The sequence below is a fragment of the Puntigrus tetrazona genome, chromosome 5, assembly GCF_018831695.1.
Source record: "Puntigrus tetrazona isolate hp1 chromosome 5, ASM1883169v1, whole genome shotgun sequence".
Taxonomy (NCBI): Eukaryota; Metazoa; Chordata; class Actinopteri; order Cypriniformes; family Cyprinidae; genus Puntigrus; species Puntigrus tetrazona.
Window position 1 is genome coordinate 8,863,902 of NC_056703.1, and position 22,291 is coordinate 8,886,192.

A 22,291-nucleotide genomic window follows, 5' to 3' on the forward strand; every position below is an offset into this window, starting at 1 on the left:
TAGTGTACTGCCTTAATAGACAGCACTTTTGAATATCATGGTCAACCCAGAAATGTTGTACAGGTGTAGGCAGCGCTGTACGTTTTTAGACAAAGTTCTCTATCTCTCTCTCTCTGTCTCTCTCTCTCTCTCTCTCTCTCTGTCTCTCTCTCTCTCTCTCTCTCTCTCTCTCTGTCTCTCTCTCTCTGTCTCTGTCTCTCTGTTTCTCTCTCTCTCTCTCTCTCTCTCTCTCTCTCTCTCTCTCTCTGTCTCTGTACACACAGAAACCTGGCCACTGAGTTTATGAGCAGCCTGGAGAGACAGGGAATCATGCTGCCTCCGTCAAGAAGGGATTTTGTATCTCTGACTCTCAGCGAAAGTGGCAGCTACACCAACAGCAAGCAATGGCGGCGTGAGTCGTGCTGAGAGTGAGTTAATATTCAACAATCATTTGTTTGTCAACATTGTAGTTTCAAGGCTCATCTGTTGGGTAATCTGATTGCTTTGCCCAATATTTGATTACAAAAACGTGACATAATCATCTTGGCTTTGTCTCCAGAAATGGAAACAGCTGTCCAGATTGCAGCGCAGCCTGATCCTGTTTACACTCATGCTGTTGTTGGTTTGTGGAATTGCCACATCTCCCACTCTTATAGGGCACTGGAGAGGTGAGATGCTGTAATGCAATTGAAAACGAGCTTTCAAATTGACTTTGAATGAGAGTAATACATAAAGTCACGGTAGCGCTTTATTTTACATTTCTGTTCCTTATGTACATACTATCATGTGTGCTGTAAAATAAAGTGCAAGCAAAATTGAACATGCCTCTTCTAGAGTAGGGTTGTACCAAAAGTAGAGATGAAGTATGCATATCCAATCGAAATGAAGCAGGTCTAAATGTGAGCTTTTATTAAATTAAAGCAGAGAGAAATACATAGTTTCACTCAAAAATAAAGTTACAAGGTCAAAATAAACGCGATACTCATGCCATCAGACTCATTAAACTTTCTCTGTGTTTGTTTCTCAGATGGTGTGGTAGCGGAGAAACGAGAATGATGGAAAACAGCCATTTGTCGTCAACCTGAAAAATGAGTACAAGTCCATTCTTCACGAGCCACCCTCTGAGGTTAGCCTGACCTATTTGTTTCTTGCTTTCTTTTGGATGGCCTCTTTTTTATGAGTAACCTGATAACTCAAGGTTACAGGCTGGGCTTTTTCATGGCAGTAACATGTTTGGTTCTGAAAAATAGAAAAAGGACTACCGTGAGGCGTGGACCTCCTGTCTTTCAGAACTGTTTTCAAACCAAAACAAATGTTTAGAGTCTGTTGGGAGTAGAAAATCAGGAACTGGACCTGAAGAATGCAGATAAAGGATCTGAAGGAGGAAAGCCAATCATTAGGTTTGATGTTTAATGTCAGCTGTACTTAAAAACCTTATGATTACAAAAGCATGTGCATTTTGCATGATTGATGAGCTTGGCTAGTGTGAAGGAGTTCATAATTGTATGTTTTGTTTATTGTTTTCTCACATGTGTGTAGTTGGCGTGGAGCTGTGATAGAAGAAGAACAGGCATCTGATACTGACACCAAAGACACAGAAATCCAAGACGACGCAGCTTCATTAGCACTTGGTTTGTTATTTTGTCAGCTACACTCCTTTTGATATAGAACAGGAAAAGAGCCAGTTGCTCGATCTATTAATACTTTCTAAATATAAACCCATTTTATGCAGCTGATCTGCCGAATTCATTTGTTTCTTTTTACGGATTGCACTGAAGCAGCTGTTTCCTGTGTTTCTGTTTCTTTCAGCTGAGAGCAGATTGGAGACTGTAAGGGAAGCCTTAAGACATGCCTGGAAGGGTTACAAGAACTTTGCTTGGGGTCACGATGAGCTAAAACCAATCTCTAAATCATATGGAGAGTGGTTTGGACTTGGGCTGACCCTAATTGATGCTCTGGACACCATGTGGATCTTGGGTCTCAAAGAGGGTAATTTAGTTTGCAAGAAGAAGAAAAAATACGTTACAGAGTCCAACATAGACCCAAGTTGGGGTTTTTGTCCAAATCTCCCAAGCTCTTGTTGGGAAAATATTCCAGTCAAGTCACAAGAAATTAAAAACTTATTTATTACACTTCTAAATTTTATTAGTTTTTAAGTGTAATATATGTATAGTTAATATATTTGTCCATTGGTGGACAAAACAGATCAGCCCTAAACTTACAGCCTTGGTTAAACCCACCTTACTGTGTCAGGCTGGTTAAGAAGTTCAAAGAAACAAACCAATTCTAGCAGCACAGAACCACCATTTTTACACATTTGTGGGAAATCAACCAACAAAATACTTAATAATAGTAATGAGTCTTCATATTACGAAAATGCAATTTTTTTATGTTTACTGAGCTTTTTATGGTGTGTAATGTGCTTTTACTTGATTTACATAAATCTTGTTGACAGAGTTTGCAGAGGCCAGGGAGTGGGTGGCCAAAGAGCTCTCCTTCGATAAGAACGTGGATGTTAATCTGTTTGAGAGCACCATTCGTATACTGGGTGGCCTTCTGAGTACTTACCATCTCACCGGAGACTCCTTGTTCCTGGAAAAAGCTGTGAGTAAAGAAGACGTGCTAATGAAAGGGCTGGAGTCTTCAAAGTTTTTCTTTATCCTGTTACTGTGTTCTGGTGATTTCAGAAAGATATTGGCTCCAGACTGATGCCCGCCTTTACCACTGCCTCAAAAATCCCTATTCGGATGTGAATATAGGCAAGGGACGGCTCATCCACCGCAGTGGACTTCAGACAGTACCGTAGCTGAGGTCACCAGCATTCAGCTAGAATTCAGAGAGCTCAGTCGACTTACCGGAGACCCCAAATACAAGGTCAAGACAATGGACAGTCTTTCTCAGTTAAGACCTGAACACTCATTTAAGCAATTCTGTTCTCATAGCAACAGGTGGTTACTTCCGTTTCTTTCCGTAGCTGGCTGTAATGGAGGTGATGAAGCAGGTGCATAATTTGGATGGAAAGCAAGATGGGTTAGTGCCGATGTTTATCAATACCAACAACGGGCTGTTCACGCATCAGGGCACTTACACATTGGGCGCCAGGGCTGACAGCTACTACGAGTACCTACTGAAGCAGTGGATACAAGGAGGCGAGACTGAGAATGAGTGGGTAGAGTCTTGATTTCAGTCAAAACCTGTATTAAGTCACTATATTTGTAGCAATAGCCAGAAATACATTGTATGGGTCACAATTATCAAAAATCATTAGTATATTAATTAAAGATCATGTTCCATTAAGATATTTTCTAAATTTATTACTGTAAATATATCAAAACGTATTATTTGATTATTATTTGAGTAATATACATTGCTAAGAACATCATTTTGGACACGATTTTCTCAATATTTAGATTTTTGGTTTGCATCTCAGCCACATATTTTCCTATCCTAACATGAATCAATGGAAAAGCTTATTTATTCATCTTCCAGATGAATGAAAAATTGACACTTGAGACTGGATTTGTGGTCCAGGATCATATACAGCTCCAGGTTCAGAGATTTTGTGCTCCCTTTTTGATTGCTGGATGACTACCTCCTGGCTGTGGAAGGTGTGAAGAAAAACCTCCTGAAAAGTCCACTCCTTCTGGCCTTACATTTGTAGGAGAACTGTCCCATGGCCACTTCAGTCCCAAAATGGTATACTTGTTCTTGATATGAAATGTAATCATCTTTGTGATCTTCTCAAAGAAAAACAAGCCATCAGGCCCATTAGAATCAAATGGCTCATGTAGCCCCTTTTTCCCCTCCTTTCTTGTTTCTTTCAGGACCACTTGGTTTGTTTCCTGCCTGGCACACTTGCACTTGGGGCACATTACGGCCTTCCTGCTGATCACATGGAGCTGGCAAAACAGCTGATAGAGACTTGCTACCAGATGTACGCCCAGATGGAGACGGGTCTGAGCCCGGAGATAGCTCATTTCAACATGCATGAGAGCAGCACACAGGATGTAGATGTAAAGGTGAGCTCAGGAAGAGCTTTTAGTTGGCAGCTGTGAAACAGTTTTTTGAGTATGTGAAATGTAATCATCTTTGTGATCTCATAATGTCCTACAGATTGCAGACCGACACAACCTTCTGCGGCCAGAGACTGTAGAGAGCCTCTTCTACATGTACAGGTTCACTAAGGATAAGAAGTACCAGCAGTGGGGCTGGGAGATCCTTCAGAACTTCAATAAGTACACAAGGGTATGTGAGAGAGTGATGAAACGGATCCACTGTCACTTTGAAATGTTTTAGGACATGCAAAACTGTGGAAGGTACATGTTGTTCTGCACTGCGTCCAAATTTACATGTTTTCTATTCTAAATGATATGCGAGATAGTTACGACTATTTAAAAGTTTTAAGATCAGTATTTTTTTTCCTTTTTTTAAATTTACATTTAGTTAAATTTACATTTACTTTATATTTAGCAAAAATTTATGAAATTAATCAAAAGTAACAGTAAATGCATATGTTACAAAAGGTATTTTAAATGCATACTGTTCTCTTGAACCTTTTTTTTATTTATAATAGCATGAAAGTACAAATCGGCATTATAGAGTGATTTCTGAAGGATCATGTGACACTTATTACTGGAGTAATGACTTCACTTAATCACAGGAATAAGTTACATTATACAAGTAAAATAAAGAACAGATTTTAAATGTTAATAAAATGCCAAAATATTACAGTTTTACTGTACTGATTAAATAAATGTAGCCAAATAAACGCACATTGGTGAGCATAAGAAAAATTGTATCAATTTTTCTTATTTCAGGGATGAAACATTCTTTAAAATGAAAAATATTAAAAGTACATGGGAAAGGAGAATTCGGCAAAAAAAAAAAACCTCTAATGGTCTCTAAAGTTAGTTAAAAGTAAAATGAAATAAAAATCCTTATCCATTGGTCAGAAAATGTGAAATTGAATGCTGTCATATTGTAAAAAATTCTGGCCCAAATCCAAATATTGGTGCTTTGTCAGAACAAGACTCTTGATATCATTGGCTCACATCTAAACGTCATGTTGCTACATGACTTCTCATATTTCTTGGTTTATTCAAACATTGCCTCGCTCCATTTCCAACTGTACTTGCACTTTCTCTCTGTGCTTTTCTGAACCTTACATTTAGTCTTCTGTTCATATCAACAGTTTACAAGAATGTTTCCAAACACCCTTCAGTGTCTTCCTCTCCCCACAGGTTCCCACCGGAGGTTATACTGTCTATAAACAACGTTAAGTGACCCAGCCAATCCCAATCCTCGAGACAAGATGGAGAGCTTCTTCCTGGGTGAGACACTCAAGTACTTCTACCTGCTGTTTTCCAATGACTCAGACCTTATCAGCTTAGACAAGTACATCTTCAACACTGAAGCCCATCCTCTGCCAATATGGCCACAAGCAGCACCCGCGGCATGCACGTGCATAACCAAACACACCTCTCTCAGGGCCATGAACACATTTGATATCCAAACTGCCATGTTTTTCTACACTATGAACTCTTTGTAATCGAAAGTAACTAACTGGTGAAAAAAAAGTTAAAATAGCCATGACAGAAACTGTTTGTAGATGTGTAGTTTCTGATTGTACTAGTTATCTGTATGTTTCTATTAATAGAGTTTCTGAATTTTTTACTCTATTTATGCTATCGTGATGCTGTCGATCAGCTATTGAATCATTATGTGCAGTCTTTTAGCCCAAGCACACGGACAAAAATGTTCATACTGTGAAACCGTATGGGGACTGCAAGCACTTTATGGTGTGTTTTGAGGTTTTAGTGTGTGTGCGCGCGTTTTCTTATTATGAAAGAATTGCTGTTGTTTAGGGAGTGTTTCGCCATCATCTGATGGTCTGTTTAGCTTTGTAGAAATTTTCTTTTAAATCATAAGTTTGTTGTTTTCCAGAGCTAATATCGCCTATGCCATCATTGAAACATTCGGTATTGTTATCAGGCAGCACTGTATGATTTTATCTTGCGATCAAGCACACGCAAGGGGAGATGTTTGTTTTTATTAATTATTTAATCATTTTGAGCTAAAACCCCAAACGTGCTGAGGGATTTTTAAAATGTCATTCCTGTGAATAGGAGAAATAGTTTTGGGTTTTTTTGACCTTGGTGTTAGTTAGAGGCTTCATTATTATTTTTATATATTAAATATGTCTTCTTTTGATGTTGAAACTCACTAGCAGGTGAACCATTATTTTTTTTTTTGTCCAATTTGGTCCCACTCGTGATTGTAGTCAGAATAGAGCGTTAATCAAGCACAATGTTTTTAAGGGCATATATTATGGCAGTTTTCAGTCTTTCAGGGACCTAGATCAGATGTGATTTGTGTAGTATTTGTGTATGAAGAACTTTATGGTATTAGTAGATTGTTTTGTAAAATATGAAAAATTGGATTTTGTTTTCTTGGGGTGGATTTCTTACAACTTTAATATTCCGAATGTTTTCTTGCAGGAAGAACAGTGAAATGTTTGCTATTCATTTTGCTACTTGTTGCTAAACAGTTTGTGGTCCTGAGCTTAAATAGAATAGAAAAATATTTTTGACCATCATATAATATTCCTACTGTTTACAGATGTACTACGTGCATTGTATTTAAAAATTGTGATTGAAAATTACGGCCTGGTTTTATAGACAGGATTGGGTCATAGTTCACTTAGGACACTTAAGTAATTTTAACTTGCATTTTAGATCAGTCAGTGCAAGTTTCTTTCCGTTGAAATAGAAAAGATTTACATTAAATCTGAAACAAGGCATAAGATTTGTCTGTGAAACAAGGGGTATATTTCACTGTGGAGAATCTTACATTAACATCCATTTTAGCTAGTATGTACATTAAAACCATTGGAGATGTTCATAAAGGGCTGATCATTTACCGTTTTTCTCGTTATTTGTGCTGTGGTGAGGTGTTCTGTTCCGCGTGTGCCTTTATATTCAGAGCAATGACAAATGTTGTCTATTTTCAAGCCAGAGAATCACGCTTTTACAAGATTTCAACCTATTTTAAACATCTCATTCCTGTTGTGAAGCTATCTACAACTTTTGTGATTTATTTATAATACAGCGTGGAAGTGTTAAAATAACTTGCTATCTGTACTTTTTTTTTTCTCTTATTTTGTGAGAAACTAGAGATAGCTAGACTCAATTGAGCTTTATGAAAAATGAAGGGCTTTTCATGCTTCGCCTCGTTTGTGCAAGTGTCTCAAAATCAGATGCATCACGCACATTGACGAATCAGCATATTTTTGAATCATTCGTACACAAAGATATGACATGAACTTCAGAAAAAAATGTGTACAACAGGAGTGATGACAATATGTGATAAAGCTGTACATATTCCTTGGCACAAAATAGAGTGAGTTTGTACATATGTTCTTCTTTTTATTGAAAAAAATTATTTCTTGATTGTATCTTTTTAATGTCCATTTTTTGTGGAAAATAAATTGAGTTAATATCTTACGAGTTTACAATGTTGAAATAAATTGCACATAATGAACTCATGATGACTCCTTCATTGCTGCCTTCACCCATTGAGCAATGATTTCAGACTCCTTCTTCCGAGCCACAATCACAGACTCGGGATCATTAGGGTTGGACTCCCTAAGAAGAAAAGGAAAAACCCAAGAATGATCAGATGACAGTCAAATGTGCATTTTATTGTCTTATTTTCAAAGAGTATGCACCTTAAATCCAGATGATGAGCCCCCTCTGGTATGTTGATTGCAATCAGCGATGGACTGAGTGACTTCCTGATCTACAGTTGATTAGAATTCCATCATCGTTTCACAGAGAAGCACAACAAAACATTTTGTTATTGGTCGCTGTTGAGGTCTACACAATTAATAAATTGAATTATTCAGATCATCATTTGTAGAGAGGGGCGGAAAAAAACAGGCAAAAAAAGTGTAGCCCTTTTAAAAAGTTTGAAAGTTTATACTTTCTTACCCCTCCATTAGCCCAAGGATCGAGATCACCGTTGGAAAATATGATATTGCTTGCGGTGGAGAGATCTAGAGGAGAAAATTCAAATGGATGCAACACTGAGCTCCCATTTCATTGTAAACATCCAATGAATATTAAAAGGACCAAAGGCAAGCAGAACCTGATGTATAATCATGAGGTAAATCCGAAAGACACTGTTTGTTAGTTTCAGCTTACCATCGCCCCAGAACTGTGTCTTCAGCCAGCCTGGACGCGGCACTACTCCCCATCTCTTTAAGCAATACTGTTCTCTCTGCTGCTCGGTGAATGGCATGGCGGGAACATATCCGTCACATTGTTACTCTCATAGCACATCTCGATCTCTGTGCAGGCCTAATAATAAAACATTTATATACAATTACAAGTGAAATGAAAGCCTATTTATACTATAACAACTCCAATACATTAGATCAAACTTACTACTTTACAGAGGTTATATAACCAATTTCTACAAATTATAGGCCTGGTTTAATAGGCAGGGCTTAGCCATGATTAGGTTATAGTTCAATTAGGACATTTAAGCAAAGTATTTGGACGATTTACGACTTTTGATTCCATCATCCAGAAGTCAATGATCTTTTTGGAATGGGCTTTTGGTTAATTGTCATTAGTAATGTGGTTAACTGTAGAATACAGTATTAAAGCTTTTACATGTTTGGAAAAGGTGGTTTCTAACAATTGGCCAAGAGGTTTTCAGACAAATCGTTGTCACATGCCATTCCAACTGGAATCATTGTTTACAGACGACATTTATCCTGTTTAGGCTTCAGAATTCATAAATGTTGATGAACAAGTTATGTAAGAATCAAACTTTTGTTGGATTTTTTTCTACCGCAATAATCCAAAAGCCAATGAAAAAATCCTATTGGAACGAAGGCGATGCAGACTTCTGGGTTGGCCTACTAAATGACGTCATCTCTACAGCATTCTGTAGTGTCCATATAAATCTGTTTTACTAGAGATTTGCGTTAAAATCCAATATTCAGGGTTTAGAGAGAACTAATCAAGGTACCTGGTAATCCCATGCATAACTGTTAAAGCCAAGTCCACAGCCGGTGGGGTCAGCGCACTCCACATAGAGACTGTAGAGGTCATAACATGCGAGCTGGCCAGTGGAATTATACACGATGCCTGTGGGGAGGCACAAAATTAATGGCGAAGCCTTTTGAGCCATGCCAGTAGCAGAGGGATTTAAAAAAGAAACACAAAATGAAATCTGTGCAAATCTGCAGTCATTTACCGACAGTATCTCGGAGTGCTGACATAAGATCAGTGCCATTCAGCATGGTTTCACACGCCACCTGTAAAAGTAAAAAGCACTGGGATTTATCTTTAGGACACACAATCACAGCGGTTCAGCGGAACCGCACTGCTAAGCAAGTTGGAATGGTTTCATTTGCTACATGCATCAGGAAAACATCTGATTAACACCATTAGGTATTGCGTTATGCACTGAGGTATTTCAGTGGCAAGCATTTAGTTTTTTTATGCTATCCCCTTCCCTTCTGGTGATGGGATTGTCTGAAAATTCATGACAGTGAAAGGTCCAATACCTTCACAGGGAAGGCTGGCATGCTGCCCATGAAATGAGTGCTGTAAGGATAATCCAGCATGGCCATCATGGTGAAGGCGTTACGTAAGAGTCCGTTCAGCTGATGAATGTCCTTTGGGGTGGAGGAGTTTTACACAGGAGAAGGCAGACTGGATGTGTCTGTAGTCTATGTAAGTAAGTATAATTGGTATACATGAAGAATGAAATCCATTTTGAAAACAAAAGCAAGCACAAATTGAACAAGGTTAACCATACCTTTCTGTTGTGCCAAAGTGTTGAGCTTCTGGAAAGCTCCTTGAACTGCATCTCTGCAGGCAGGCTTAAACTTCTCAAAATCCTGAGTGAGCAAACGGAACACATTAGCATTACGCTAATACAAAATCTTAAACACTTTTATGTACAAAACGTATTATATTGTAAAAGCGTGTTTTAAAACAAAAGAAAGGGATTGTAAATGCTGTCATTTTATGGTTTATATAATTTGGGTAATTAGTTTATATTTGGTCACTTTCATAATTTAGAATTCTTTCTGTTCATTATGTGTACTTTTATTGTACGTTATGAGACTTTTATTTTGACATCTTGTTTCTAGCACATGCGCAAATGCTCACGCAGGTGCGAGACTTTTCCTTCCACTTGCTAGCGGCAAGTTTATATATATCGTGTGTACTCTGCTAAAAGTTTGCTCTCGACAAAAAGGACTTGAACAAAGAAGACAAAGACTGTAAGACTGTTTCTCTTTCTCATAGCATGCAGCAAACGAGGTATTTAGTTTTTGTTTGATTAGTTTATTAGTGCTTGTTTTATTCGTCTATAAAATGTTAGTATGGTTGTTAATATGATGTCTTTATTTTATTGTAAATACTTGTTTAGTTTTCACGGTGGATTTTGGAGAAAATCCTTGAAAAAAACCTGTAGCGGGAGAACCGCTAGTGTCTATGTGTGTGCTGGAGGAAGTTACAGTGATTAAATATGAACTTACAGCGGTAACATCCCGGAAAAACTGTCTAGAGTCTCCAAGACCCGCGGTGGACAGGATGGGAGCACTAGCGGCTAACGCTCCAGTCACAATATTAGGGTACCTTATTCTCATGTAAACACTTAACATTCCTCCATAGCTGAAAAACAGACATAACATATACTACTGGTCACAATACAGTAACGATAATTTAAAAAGTGTCACGTGATCCATCAGAAATCAGTCTAACATGCTGAAATGTTGCTCTAGGAACATTTCTTATTATCAATATTAAAGGTTTTTGCTTCTCTAGAAACCATGGTACGCCACCACTGAAACATTGTAAAATGCATTACACTGATCCAAAGAAAGAATTAATAGATTTCATTTCCAATAAATGCTGTTCTTTTGAACTTTGTAATTATCAATGAATGCATCATGATGTCCATAAAAATTTAAATTAATACATAAAATAACATTATTAATATGAACTATAAAAACTAAGCATCCAATGAAAATATTACAATGATGTGACAGACTGGAGTAATGGCTGCTGAAATTTTAGCTTTGCCATCACAGGAATAATAATAAAAAAATTAAGAAGTAAATTGTAGCAATATCTCACAATAATAATATTAATAATAATAATAATAATAATATCTCACCTTGGTGAAAAAGTCTAAAACATTACAAATGCATTTCATTTCAAACTTTTGACTGGCAATGTACAGGACTGAAAGTATTTGTTGTTATTCTATGTTTAACTTAATAATGAATCAATATCATGTAACTAATGGTTATGTGTGTGTGTGTGTGTGTGTGTGTGTGTGTGTGTGTGTGTGTATATATATATATATATATATATATATATATATATATATATATATATATATATATATATATATATATATATATATATATATATATATATATATATATATAGACACATAGACACACACACACACAGTATGTCTGTCAGAAGGTATGAGCTCACTGAATCCTCACCTTCCACCAAAGACGATGACAGGACATTTCTGAGCTCCCAGTTCCTTCTTCAGCGCCGTGATCATGACCGCATAGTCAGCCAGGGCCTGTTCCACCATCAAAAGCCCCACATTGGGGATATTAAAGGACTCTTTCCCAAATGGAAGAGATTTTCCATAGTACCTCTAGAGTTTAAAGTAAAACTTAAAGATTAGTAGACAGTTGCAAACTGTATGACTGCATAAACCTGACATCAAATAAAGACTGATCGTACGACTCAAGTTACATGAAAATCTTACATGCTCAGCGAATATCACCAGGGCTCCCTGCACAGATGCCAGCTCTGTGATAAACCCTGAATTTCGTGCAAACTCCCATACGTCCCCTTCGTTGCCAGCATAAAAGAAAACAGGTCCACTGCCTTTCTTCCAGTACTGATCTACAGCAAACACACAATACACTCACTCAGTGTGGATATAATATAAAAGTTTAATAAAAGTTTTGGCAGATTATTATTACCTGTAATAAGGTAGCGCTGGTCGTATGTGCCATTGCCGAGACTGTTGTAATTGAAGTGGTCTAAAACTTGTTTAAAATACTTTTCCTTGAAATCAGGAGCAAGGTCTCTGTGAGATGGGATGACCTCCTTATTGAGCTTTTCCTTCTAAAACAGAAAATCCCGAAGAGGAGAATTCAAAAACGGACCGAAGAAACGTTTGAAAAACGAACGGAGAGAGAACTGAGGATCTTCGTCAGCAATAAAATGTCACGAATCAACAAACAATTATATGAAAACTTGCCACAGATGAACGCGTCTCAGTTTTTCCACCGAAGATCAGCAGCACGAATCCAAGGAAAAGCCAACGTGCAGCCATTCTCACAGAGACCCCACACAACAAGCCTGGAACCCAGCAAAGTTCCCTAAAATCAACACAGGGCTACTGACTGTCATGTGATCATGTCAGCTGTCATGTGATTTGTGTCATGTTTACAAGTCGTCTATAAACGTTGCAGACGAGCGATTATCTCTGTTGGGTCAAAAGTACGGCATGTGATCCACACCGTTATCTTGAGGGTTGTTAAAGCAATCAACACAGCAGCTTGGCAGGTTAATAATAATTTCAAGTATAGGTCTCGCTAATGGGAGTTACCACATCAGGGCGTTTTTAAACTGTGTTACCTGATTGGCTGACGTCGTAGTGAGCGTCGGTTTAGGGGTGGGGTTAGATCAGAGGGATAATTTTAACGGCATGATTGTGAAACACCCATATATTTGAAAACTCCCCGAAATCTAGAAACGCCTACTTTTTGTTGTGCAGAGACCTCCGTCTCAATAGGTGTGTTCGACTTGAAGCTGCGCTTCGGCGTATGACATAAAAAGTACCCCAACAGTTTCAGAATAAAAGTCAAAAACAATTTCAAAGTAAAAGTCTTCATGCTTTAAAATACGTGACATGATATTATGTACGTAAGTGTATGTTTATAAATATAAATAAATCAATACATTAATCTAAAATGAATAAATAATACATTTCTACGATGTACTCAATAATTAGTTTAACTTCATTCTAAATGGAAGGCCTATGTAAAAAATATATATATATTTCCAAGTATCAAAAAACATGTTCCAAGAAAATACCTAAATTATTTTCACAGTCTCAAACTCCCTATATCCCTCCAAAAAGGCTGCATTATTCACGATGCAAAAACATGATTTTAATTTGATTTACACAAGCACGTGAAACTGTTAAATTTAAACCAAAGATAGAGTTCAATAACAACGTGAAGAATCTAATCCTGAATTTGATTGTAATGGTGAGAATTTTTAATAATGGGGGTTAGGATTTGTGCTTCAGTGACTATTTCTGCATTAAAAATGTTTGCATTTTACGTCGTTACTTACCAGATGGTGGCGACTAGTGCCTTTTGTGTGCTGTGTGTTTTTTTGTGAGTTAGTCTTTGGATCACTCAGATTGTCAGTATTTAAAAAAAGAATTTGGAAGTGTTTAGCATCTAACACTCAGCATACTCATATAAGGTGTCAATGGCCAATAAACCGCAATGATAGGTTTTTTGTAGTATTTGTGTTTGCAGTATATATATATATATATATATATATATATATATATATATATATATATATATATATATATATATATAAGTAATACAACAAAACTGTACATCAACAAAGCAATAAATTTTTAGACATACAAGTAATTTGCACTTTTTTTTTTTTAATTGTCTTAAATTGTGTTTTAGATTACAAACCATAGAACCCTTGTGGGATTGTTTACAAACATCTGTAGCGCCATCTAAGGTTAAATTAGAGTACGTCTGCTCTCCTGGATGTTTCACTTCTATCCCACATAGTTTAATATGTTCTTCGCATGTATCTTAACATATCTACATGTGGACAAATGCGCTACAAATTGTGTCAAAACACATCCTTTTTTTTTTGCCTGTTTCTTTTTGAGATCATGTAAAATTAAAGATAATTTTAACCCCCCAAAAAATCTAAAGCTGTAAACTTGCTATATAAACATGGTAATATAGCAATGCCGGGATTCCTCTCTCCAGTCTTTTTCTTGACTCTCTTCCTATTAAAATAAATGTCAGGCAATGACTAAGTGCTCCCTGGTAGTGTAACTCTTGGCCAGACAACCTTTATAGTTACTTTTTTAGTGTGCTGTATATATTATTGTGTAGGTGTGCACATTGTCTTCCCAGTTTCCTTATGCATCAGCTTTTTGTTTAATTGAGCCATTGTGTACGTGCTCCACCTGCTCCTCAACAAGCCTCTGTCTGTCTCTGCCGGGAATGTGGTACTTCCTGAAAGCATGGTGGGAGGAACCACAGCTGTGTGTCACAATACAAAAATCACTTCCCTGTGAGTTCGCTGAGAACTCTGACTTACACCTGTTCAGGAGCCACGCTCATATTCTTGATCTTTCGTTTCTAGAAAGCAGTTCGGGTTCCTGACTTGTCTCTGTCAGTTTCTAAGCAGTGGTAAGTGTCCCAGTTGTACTAGTATTAGGTTATGGTTTTATTTTCTTTTAAGAACCTGCATACAGCTCATAGTCTCGCCTGTATTTGCCACGTTCACTCTTTTTGTTCTTAGTGATATTAGATGCAAAAATATTGTGTTTTCTCAGTACAGCTTAGTATAGAGTAATTCTGAAATATCAGTTGATTATTTTGTATTTTGTTGTAGAGGGCCATGCTGTATATAGAGTTGATCAAGCTGTGGGATGAGGCCGTGAGAGCGATAGACGGCCGGGACTGGCAGTGTGCTCTCACTAAACTCAACCAGATCACAGAACACAACTGTCGCACTATGTTTGTGGTTGCTTCGACACACATTGCCCTGGGTCAAGTGGACTCGGCCATCAAGGTACAATTACAAGTGTGGTAAATGTAGGATATCTCTTTCAATAATTCAATACAATTATCATTGTCTATGTCTATACTTTACTTTTAGGGGTTTTTGGTTTTTAGATGCCACAAAATATGACTATACAGGCAGCTGTGTGTTTGTGTGTTGTATGTCATTATTTACACTTAATATGATTATTACAAATGTATAGACTATTATTTGGAAACTATTTAGTTTTTATTATTAATTTGTTACTTATTTTTGCTTACAATAGTATTCTAACTCTAATGTTGTCATATAAATTAATGTTTTCTATTTGAATCAAATTAATGTATTATAAGTTATTTAGAAATCATATACTTATGTTAAAAGTTGTTGAGGAGTTATATAAAGTTATATAAATATATAAATATCTAGATGTATTTTAGAAGATTTTTCTATATATATATATATATATATATATATATATATATATATATATATATATATATATATATATATATATATATATTTATATTTTTATTATTTTTATTATTTTATTTTTTTTTTTTTTTTTTTTTTCCATGGTTCCCCAGTGCTTCCTTGTGGCCCCCATTTGAAAACCCTTTGCTTAGTTCATAATTTTGTTATTTTAAGGTAGTTAAAAATATAATCTGGAAATACAAACTGCAATTGCTAGATAAAAAGGAGATGTGGTTTGAGAGTCTCTGACAATGTCAAATGCTGTCTTTTAGGCTCTCGACCAGGTAATCGCAAAGGATTCGTGTCTTGCTGTGGGATTTTTCCAGAGGTCTGCCGTTCATATGATGGCAAACAGGTGAGGATACTGTAGCTCTCTGTGAACAAGCAGACTAGTCTACGCTACAGAGTGACGCAACAAAAACATCTTAAACATTGACCTCTTTTGTTTAAAGTTGATGTTCTGGGCGGCTGATTCGCTTTCATCTGACACTGCCTCTTTGTTCTCTTGCTCGCTCTCTGTTTCATTCTCTTTCCCTTCTGTCTGTGTCTGTCTTTTTCCTAACACCAGGCTGGAGGAGGCATTGGCTGACTGTATATGGGCTCAGAAATATATGAGGGAAAACCCTGTTATTGACTACAAACAGCTGGGCCTTCGCTATAAAATGTACAGCTGGCAGGTCGGAACATAAGCATATTTCTCTTTGTATGCTCAAAAAAAGTTTAACCAAAACCATGTATAACGGTATGATTGTTTGAATTTGTTTTATTGACAAGTGGGAAACTGTTTACAATTTCTGTCTAGCCTTGTGTCAACTCTGCCATTAAACATGAACATTGGTTGAGTTCACCTGTTCAGATATCCATCACAAGGCCGAGGGCCGAGTGAAAAAGCTCCACGATTATGCAATGTCAAATGCCAACAAAGAAATAAGATAAGACATAGCCAGCATTCCTTAGTTGTCAGGTTAAGCTCAGGTTAGCCTGAACTGACGAAACAACATTTCTATTCCTCAAATGCCTGTTGGATGAAAAAGAGAAACGTTTGCTTTCTAGAAGTTTCTCAGAGACAAAGAGCAAAAATGTGCCCCACTAATCCACTGTTTGTCATCAGGAATGTGTACTATGGGCATGGTTTATGTAATTTCCTGGTAGAATAATCAAGACGCAGCCTCATTACTCACTGTGTGCTAGAAAGGGAATGAATTACTTTACAGTTTCCCAAGTGAAGTAAAAATATAATGATACTTTATGTATATATATATATAGTGAAATCGGTAATGTGAAATGTTCTGATTTTCACAGTTAAAAACAGCTGTGATGCTTAACATTTTGGAGAACATGATCATTTTAAAGGATTGCTCAGCGAACAGAGTAAAATAAAAATCTTTAATAACTTTATAAATGTATTTACTACCTTTTTTGATCAATTGTGTGCATATTTGCTGAATAAAAGTAAAAATGTATTTCAAATTAAACTAAACTTGACCCCCAACAACAGTGTATAATCTAGAATGAACTTATGTAGGATTTCTTTTTTCACTCATAGGTCCTTTATAATGCAGCAGCCGTCCACTCTAGACTGCAGCAATGGGACAAAGCCAGAGAAATTTTGACATCGGCCTCACAGGAGAGAGGAGCGGGCCGAAGCAACTTGATAGACATAGCTCTAGAGGCTATTTCTGTAAGACCTATGTGACATTTTATCAAGAAAATGCTAAGAGGAAACTGAAAAAGTTTTTTTTCCTCATAGTTGCAAGAGATCCCTCTCTACATTATGATTGATCTTTTAGTGGTAAAGCATTATCGAGTGCAGTATAGGTTGTGATGATTTCAGCAGTCTGTTAAGCTGACAACACTCCACTAAACATTGTAATCATGAAATGCCTATTTTATTCCCAGAGGAGAGAGGTTTTGGAGCCTCTGTTGGTTCCTGAGGGTGAAGTGTTCCGTCCCAGGAAACGGGATGTAGACCAGGTTAAACCAAGGGACTTCTTGGGCGAAGCTAAGGTAACTTGTATCTTCACACAGTACAGCGCCTTTGAAAGCTGTTTGGAAACTAACTATAAGATGCAAACTTCAATAAATGTAAATTGTATGATATTTAAACACAAAAGAACTGGACAAAAAGCATATTTTAAGTACATGCACACTATTACTTGAGAAATATTTATGCTGAAATTAAACTCTTTTTCTTTCAGGTCATCACTTCTTTGATTCCCAATGATGACTTTAGAGGTTTTGATCCTCTCAGGCCACAGGTACAATTACAACCTGTTATACTGCACCTGTTAATTTTTTATTTATTTATTTATTTTTTTACAAACTTTTGGTTTCTAACTAGACTTTACTGACTATGTATGTCTCTGCAGAAACCAGGCTACTATGAGCCGAAGGTAGAAGATGGCCAGTATGTATTCAGTATTCACCAAATATCAAGACCAGCCTAATACGCAGATATAATAATATATTGTACTAGTTTTGTGTCAACTTTAAGCACAAAAAAAGCACTTCTAATTAAGATAAATATGTTATTCCGGCATAGGGAATCTCGTTACATGAAAATGAAGAGTGCATATGTGGCAAAAGGGGCAGGGGAGCTCACGGTGCCCGCAGGAGCAGAAGTGTTTTTGTACAGTGATGATGACAAAGACGGACTGGCGGTCATTATTTATGATGGGAAGGTGGGATACTCACCATTTCTAGAATTTGATGGACTACAGAGGCTTTGTTTAGATTTGGAGGCACATTAATTGTTTTTCGCCTTTATAACCTACGTTTCTGACGTTCGCAAAAGCCGCTGAAATGCCATCATTAATATGATATTAAACAGAATGACAGATTATAGAATAACGATTACGATACTTCTCTTTTCCTACTTTAAAAATAGAGAGGTCTGGTCCCCAATTTCCTTCTTGAACCGATGGGCATCAAAAACAAGGGAAAAAACAAGCGAATCGTAAGTGTCCCTTTATTCATTTGTTAACTTCCCTGTATGACTTCTTTCATTTCCAACAGAGTGTTATTTAATGTTTTAAATGTCTTGTAATTTGCCAAGTCTTAGCCAGCTTTTCTCTTAGATACAGTACGTCGAGCTTTATGAATGCAGACAGCTTTAAAAGCTTTTTAATTCTAGTCTAAAAATGTGCTTACACACTTTGCAAACCACAGAAATTTGGCAAAGACCACGCTTCGCCTCAGCACACCGTTACTTTTAGCCTCATTGTAAGGAAGAGAAAAGCAGTCATAAAAATAAAAAAAAGGTTTAAGAAGTTTATAGCCTCTTGTTACCACTTCTGCCAGATATGTGATGATTAATTGAGCAAAAAGAAGATCTACATTTCCTCGCTTGGCATAGTGTATAAGCATTCAGTGTCTGAACTAAAGTAGCATATTTAGTAATTTTCTCTACATTTTTTTGAAGGAACTCGCCAATGGCATCCCGCATCCACCAGCCCTAAAACCTCCAAACCGACCCCAAGCTCCATCTCAACGTTCATTAGGTACAGAAATGAATTTTAGATAAAACAGAGCATTCAAACTGAAACGGTTGACTAAATTTGTTGTGCGGGTATGTGTTTTATTTTCATTAATACATATTATTATGAAAAAAATAAAAGGAAATTTAATCTCTAAACTCTATATATATAATAGATGTTGCAGTTATCACTTCCTGTCTCTCCTTTAACTGTCCTAAAAATAAAAAGCAAAAATGACTGTACCGGTATTCTGAAGAAAGTAGGTTTTTCTCTCCTGTAGAGCTGCAGCCCTCCTGTGCCGATGCTACCCACACAACTCCTCCTACAACCGGCAGCTCCACCCGCGTCCCCACACAGCAGGTGAGTAACCAAACACACTTGGATATGATGAAAGACTCCTGACCTTGTGGCAGGACAAAGCAGTGGTTTCTTTACCGTTAGGGATTTTTCACCATTAATTAAAAGGTTTAAGTCAGTTTACTTTTATTTACACAGCCCTTAATGCAGTTAAGATTGTTTCAAAGCAGCTGCACAGTATTAAACGGGGAAGTAACAGAATAAGGAATTAGTGACGTAAGGTAAAACAGCATTATTTAGCTTCAGTTTTGATTCAGTTCAGTTTAATAATTGTGTAAAGTACATTATTTATAAAAATAAATAAATACATAAAATGTGTGTATATATATGTATATATATATATGTGTGTGTATATATGTATGTGTATATATATATATATATATATATATATATATATATATATATATATATATATATATATATATATATATATATATATATATATACATACATACATATATATATACACACACACACACACATATGTGTATGTTTTATCTTCCTGTCCAATTTGTCAAGCCTGAAAGACAGCATTGCTGACAATATCATATACTGTAGATGGAAATAGAAGCAGAGCATGATTAATGCAGTGGCCGTCATGGTTGATCTTTTGTGTGAGATGAGATCTTTTGAATGAGTTTTGTGACTCAGACATGAAGTGGAGTGTTGAAGCAGCAGGCCTTTGATTTGGCCTGATTCAGTCAGAAATACACCCAAGGGAGCAAAGGAAAACTGCTAAAATTTTGAAAAGGGGACTATTTGAGGCCACTCTCTGGCAGAGAAACCTGATTACCTTGTGACAAAACTTATATATGAATATGCAAATACCTTGTGCAAACTTTGCAATGGTCAAAAGAGGTATTTGGGGTAAATATTTAAAAAAAAAAATCAAGTTATTGTTATGTAAATCCCAGTGAACTGGTCATATGTAGGTTTCAGTTATCTCAGTCGTAACCTCAGATATGCTCCCCGACGCCAATTTCTCAGGCCCAAACTTCACCTCAGGAGTCTGGATCAGTCATAGTGAAGGTGCGCTATACATACACCATGGCTCTGAGAGTCCCTTCAGAAACTTCTTTCCGGGATCTGCAAGACAAAATCGCTGAGAAATTAGGACAGCCAGCAATGAACGTTCGCCTCAGGTAATATCACAGACCTGCAGTCTGCTTGACCCGCTTTTAGTTACCATAAATTCCCAGCTTTAAAGTATGTTAGAACTCTGGTCACATTTTTCCGTTGTACAAACCCCCACAACATTTCTAACACTTACTACTGCTTCCTCTCACAGACACAGAACGAATGGCACCAGAGCCCTAACACCACTGAATGGTGATGATAGGCTGGATAGCCTGGAGGGTGTGGCTGAATGCGGTCGTGCCCAAATTTGGTGTCAGGTAAACTAATTGCTAATTTTGATTGACAGCTATCAGTGACTTAAAGATAGAGTTCGCTCAAAAAAAAGAAAATTGTCATCATTTACTCATTCCAAACCTGTATAAGTTCATTTCTTATGTTGAACACAAAAGAAGATATTCTAAAGAACCTAACAGTTGTTGGTCCCCATTGGATTTGATGGTATGGTAACAAAATAGTATGGAAGTCAATGAGGACCGCTGACTGTTTGATCACCAGCATTCTTTAAAATACCTTTTTTTATGCAACATCGGAACCTCATACAGGTTTGGAACGAAACAAGGGTGAGTAAATGATCTACTACATCTTTAATAAATTGTACCACTATCGATACCAAACAGAATTGCAAAATTCTAGTTTGGTTAGCTTATCTTGCCAAAAATGTCTGCCAGTGCTGCTTGTTTTGATAGCAGCACTCACTCACCGTGTTTACACCGTTTGAGGAAATCAACCTGTAAATACTTAACCAATTCTTTTAATTATGAGGGACAAAAAGGCAACGATCTCCATGAATTTTGTTCTTTCATAAAAAATATTTTGAGCAATTTTTAATATTTTAATATATTCCTGTTTTTTTCCATCTTGTCCAAAGAACGAGGACCCTCTGGCCAACAGGACTATTCTCTATCAGATGGTGGCACTGTACGACTACAATGCACAAGGCCCGGAGGATTTGGAATTCAGTGAAGGCGACACAATTGACATTCTCAGTAAAGGTACATAAACAGTGGGCTATCTTTTTGTTATTGATTTTATTATTAACGTTACACACATGTGAGTATTTTTGTTAACACCTTATTTTAGGGTCTCTTAACTGGCTGCTTTTTAGCATGCATATTACTAAAATATAAGCTATTTATTATTAGTAATTAAGCACATATTAATGCCTTATTCTACACGACCTTACTCAATCCTACCCGATACCCAAACTTAACAACTACCTTCCTAATTATTAGCAACAAATTAATAATTTACTGAGGTAAAAGCTGTAGTTAATAGTGAACGAGTGTTCCCTGTTCTAAAGTGTTATCGTGTTTTTTCCGTTTTCCAGTGAACGATGAGTGGTTAGAAGGACACGTCGCTGGAAATATTGGCATCTTCCCTCAAAGTTTTGCTCATCAGGATACAGACAGCATCAGTGGGAATTCAACAGATTGACACAGCCTCTAAACATCAACAGTGGCTGTATTAGCCTTCAGTGAATAAGAACTTTCTCATGTGCAGCGACAGTCTTGAGGGGTCCATCTGTTAAAAATCTCAGTATTTACTAAGTTTTTAGCATACACTTGAAAAACATGAAATCAGAATAATTACTGCTCTCCATACTTTTTCCCTTTTCAAAGGTGAATTGTCCATAATAACATTTTCCTTTATTTATCTTTCAATTTACTTAGATTGCAGCAGTCTTTAAGTGCTTTCTAACTGGAAAATAGTATCATTCTGGAATTTAAGATGTCATAAATTATATTACGTAATGGTATCTGAACTTTTTAAATTCTGTTTAAATTAGATGCCGACTGGAAAATCCTGGCCTGCTTTACAGAGTGGGTTCATTTAATATTAATAGAAAACGGAGAATTTCAGGTACTTTTTGAAGTCACGAATCGGGGCGGCTAGAGGCCAAATGCAAGGTTTTAAATAGTGCTCAATGGGATGCCAGCTTTAGTTTACATCATTGCCACCCACCTCTTCTTAACCTGCAGCTGACATGGT

General features: G+C 36.8%; 3 protein-coding genes across 3 annotated transcripts; 2 read left to right on the plus strand and 1 right to left on the minus strand.

Annotated features, from left to right (window-relative positions):
* The first annotated feature begins 300 nt into the window (after positions 1–300).
* On the plus strand, positions 301–6,898 carry man1b1b (mannosidase, alpha, class 1B, member 1b). Its single transcript, XM_043239772.1, is given in 18 exon segments — positions 301–411; positions 539–657; positions 1,024–1,105; positions 1,230–1,244; positions 1,246–1,379; positions 1,519–1,610; positions 1,789–1,968; positions 2,435–2,583; positions 2,667–2,712; positions 2,715–2,738; positions 2,741–2,853; positions 2,954–3,144; positions 3,556–3,605; positions 3,608–3,675; positions 3,804–3,998; positions 4,093–4,224; positions 5,220–5,246; positions 5,249–6,898. Coding segments are annotated over 18 exon segments (1,998 nt in total). The 5' UTR covers positions 301–309; the 3' UTR covers positions 5,528–6,898.
* A 480-nt stretch (positions 6,899–7,378) lies between these two features.
* On the minus strand, positions 7,379–12,597 carry dpp7 (dipeptidyl-peptidase 7). The gene is given in 15 exon segments (XM_043239771.1): positions 7,379–7,622; positions 7,706–7,776; positions 7,968–8,032; positions 8,181–8,279; positions 8,282–8,336; positions 9,016–9,134; positions 9,244–9,304; positions 9,557–9,683; positions 9,685–9,721; positions 9,811–9,892; positions 10,538–10,673; positions 11,519–11,682; positions 11,797–11,936; positions 12,017–12,161; positions 12,298–12,597. Coding segments are annotated over 15 exon segments (1,479 nt in total). The 5' UTR covers positions 12,373–12,597; the 3' UTR covers positions 7,379–7,519.
* A 1,771-nt stretch (positions 12,598–14,368) lies between these two features.
* Positions 14,369–21,963, plus strand: noxa1 (NADPH oxidase activator 1). The gene is made up of 16 exons (XM_043240079.1): positions 14,369–14,503; positions 14,709–14,888; positions 15,605–15,687; positions 15,901–16,009; positions 16,879–17,013; positions 17,232–17,339; positions 17,531–17,590; positions 17,702–17,739; positions 17,875–18,013; positions 18,220–18,288; positions 18,754–18,832; positions 19,089–19,168; positions 20,153–20,307; positions 20,454–20,559; positions 21,171–21,294; positions 21,630–21,963. Exons 2-16 carry the CDS (start codon positions 14,715–14,717, stop codon positions 21,734–21,736), a joined length of 1,566 nt encoding a protein of 521 aa, XP_043096014.1. The 5' UTR covers positions 14,369–14,503; positions 14,709–14,714; the 3' UTR covers positions 21,737–21,963.
* The last annotated feature ends 328 nt before the right edge of the window (positions 21,964–22,291 follow it).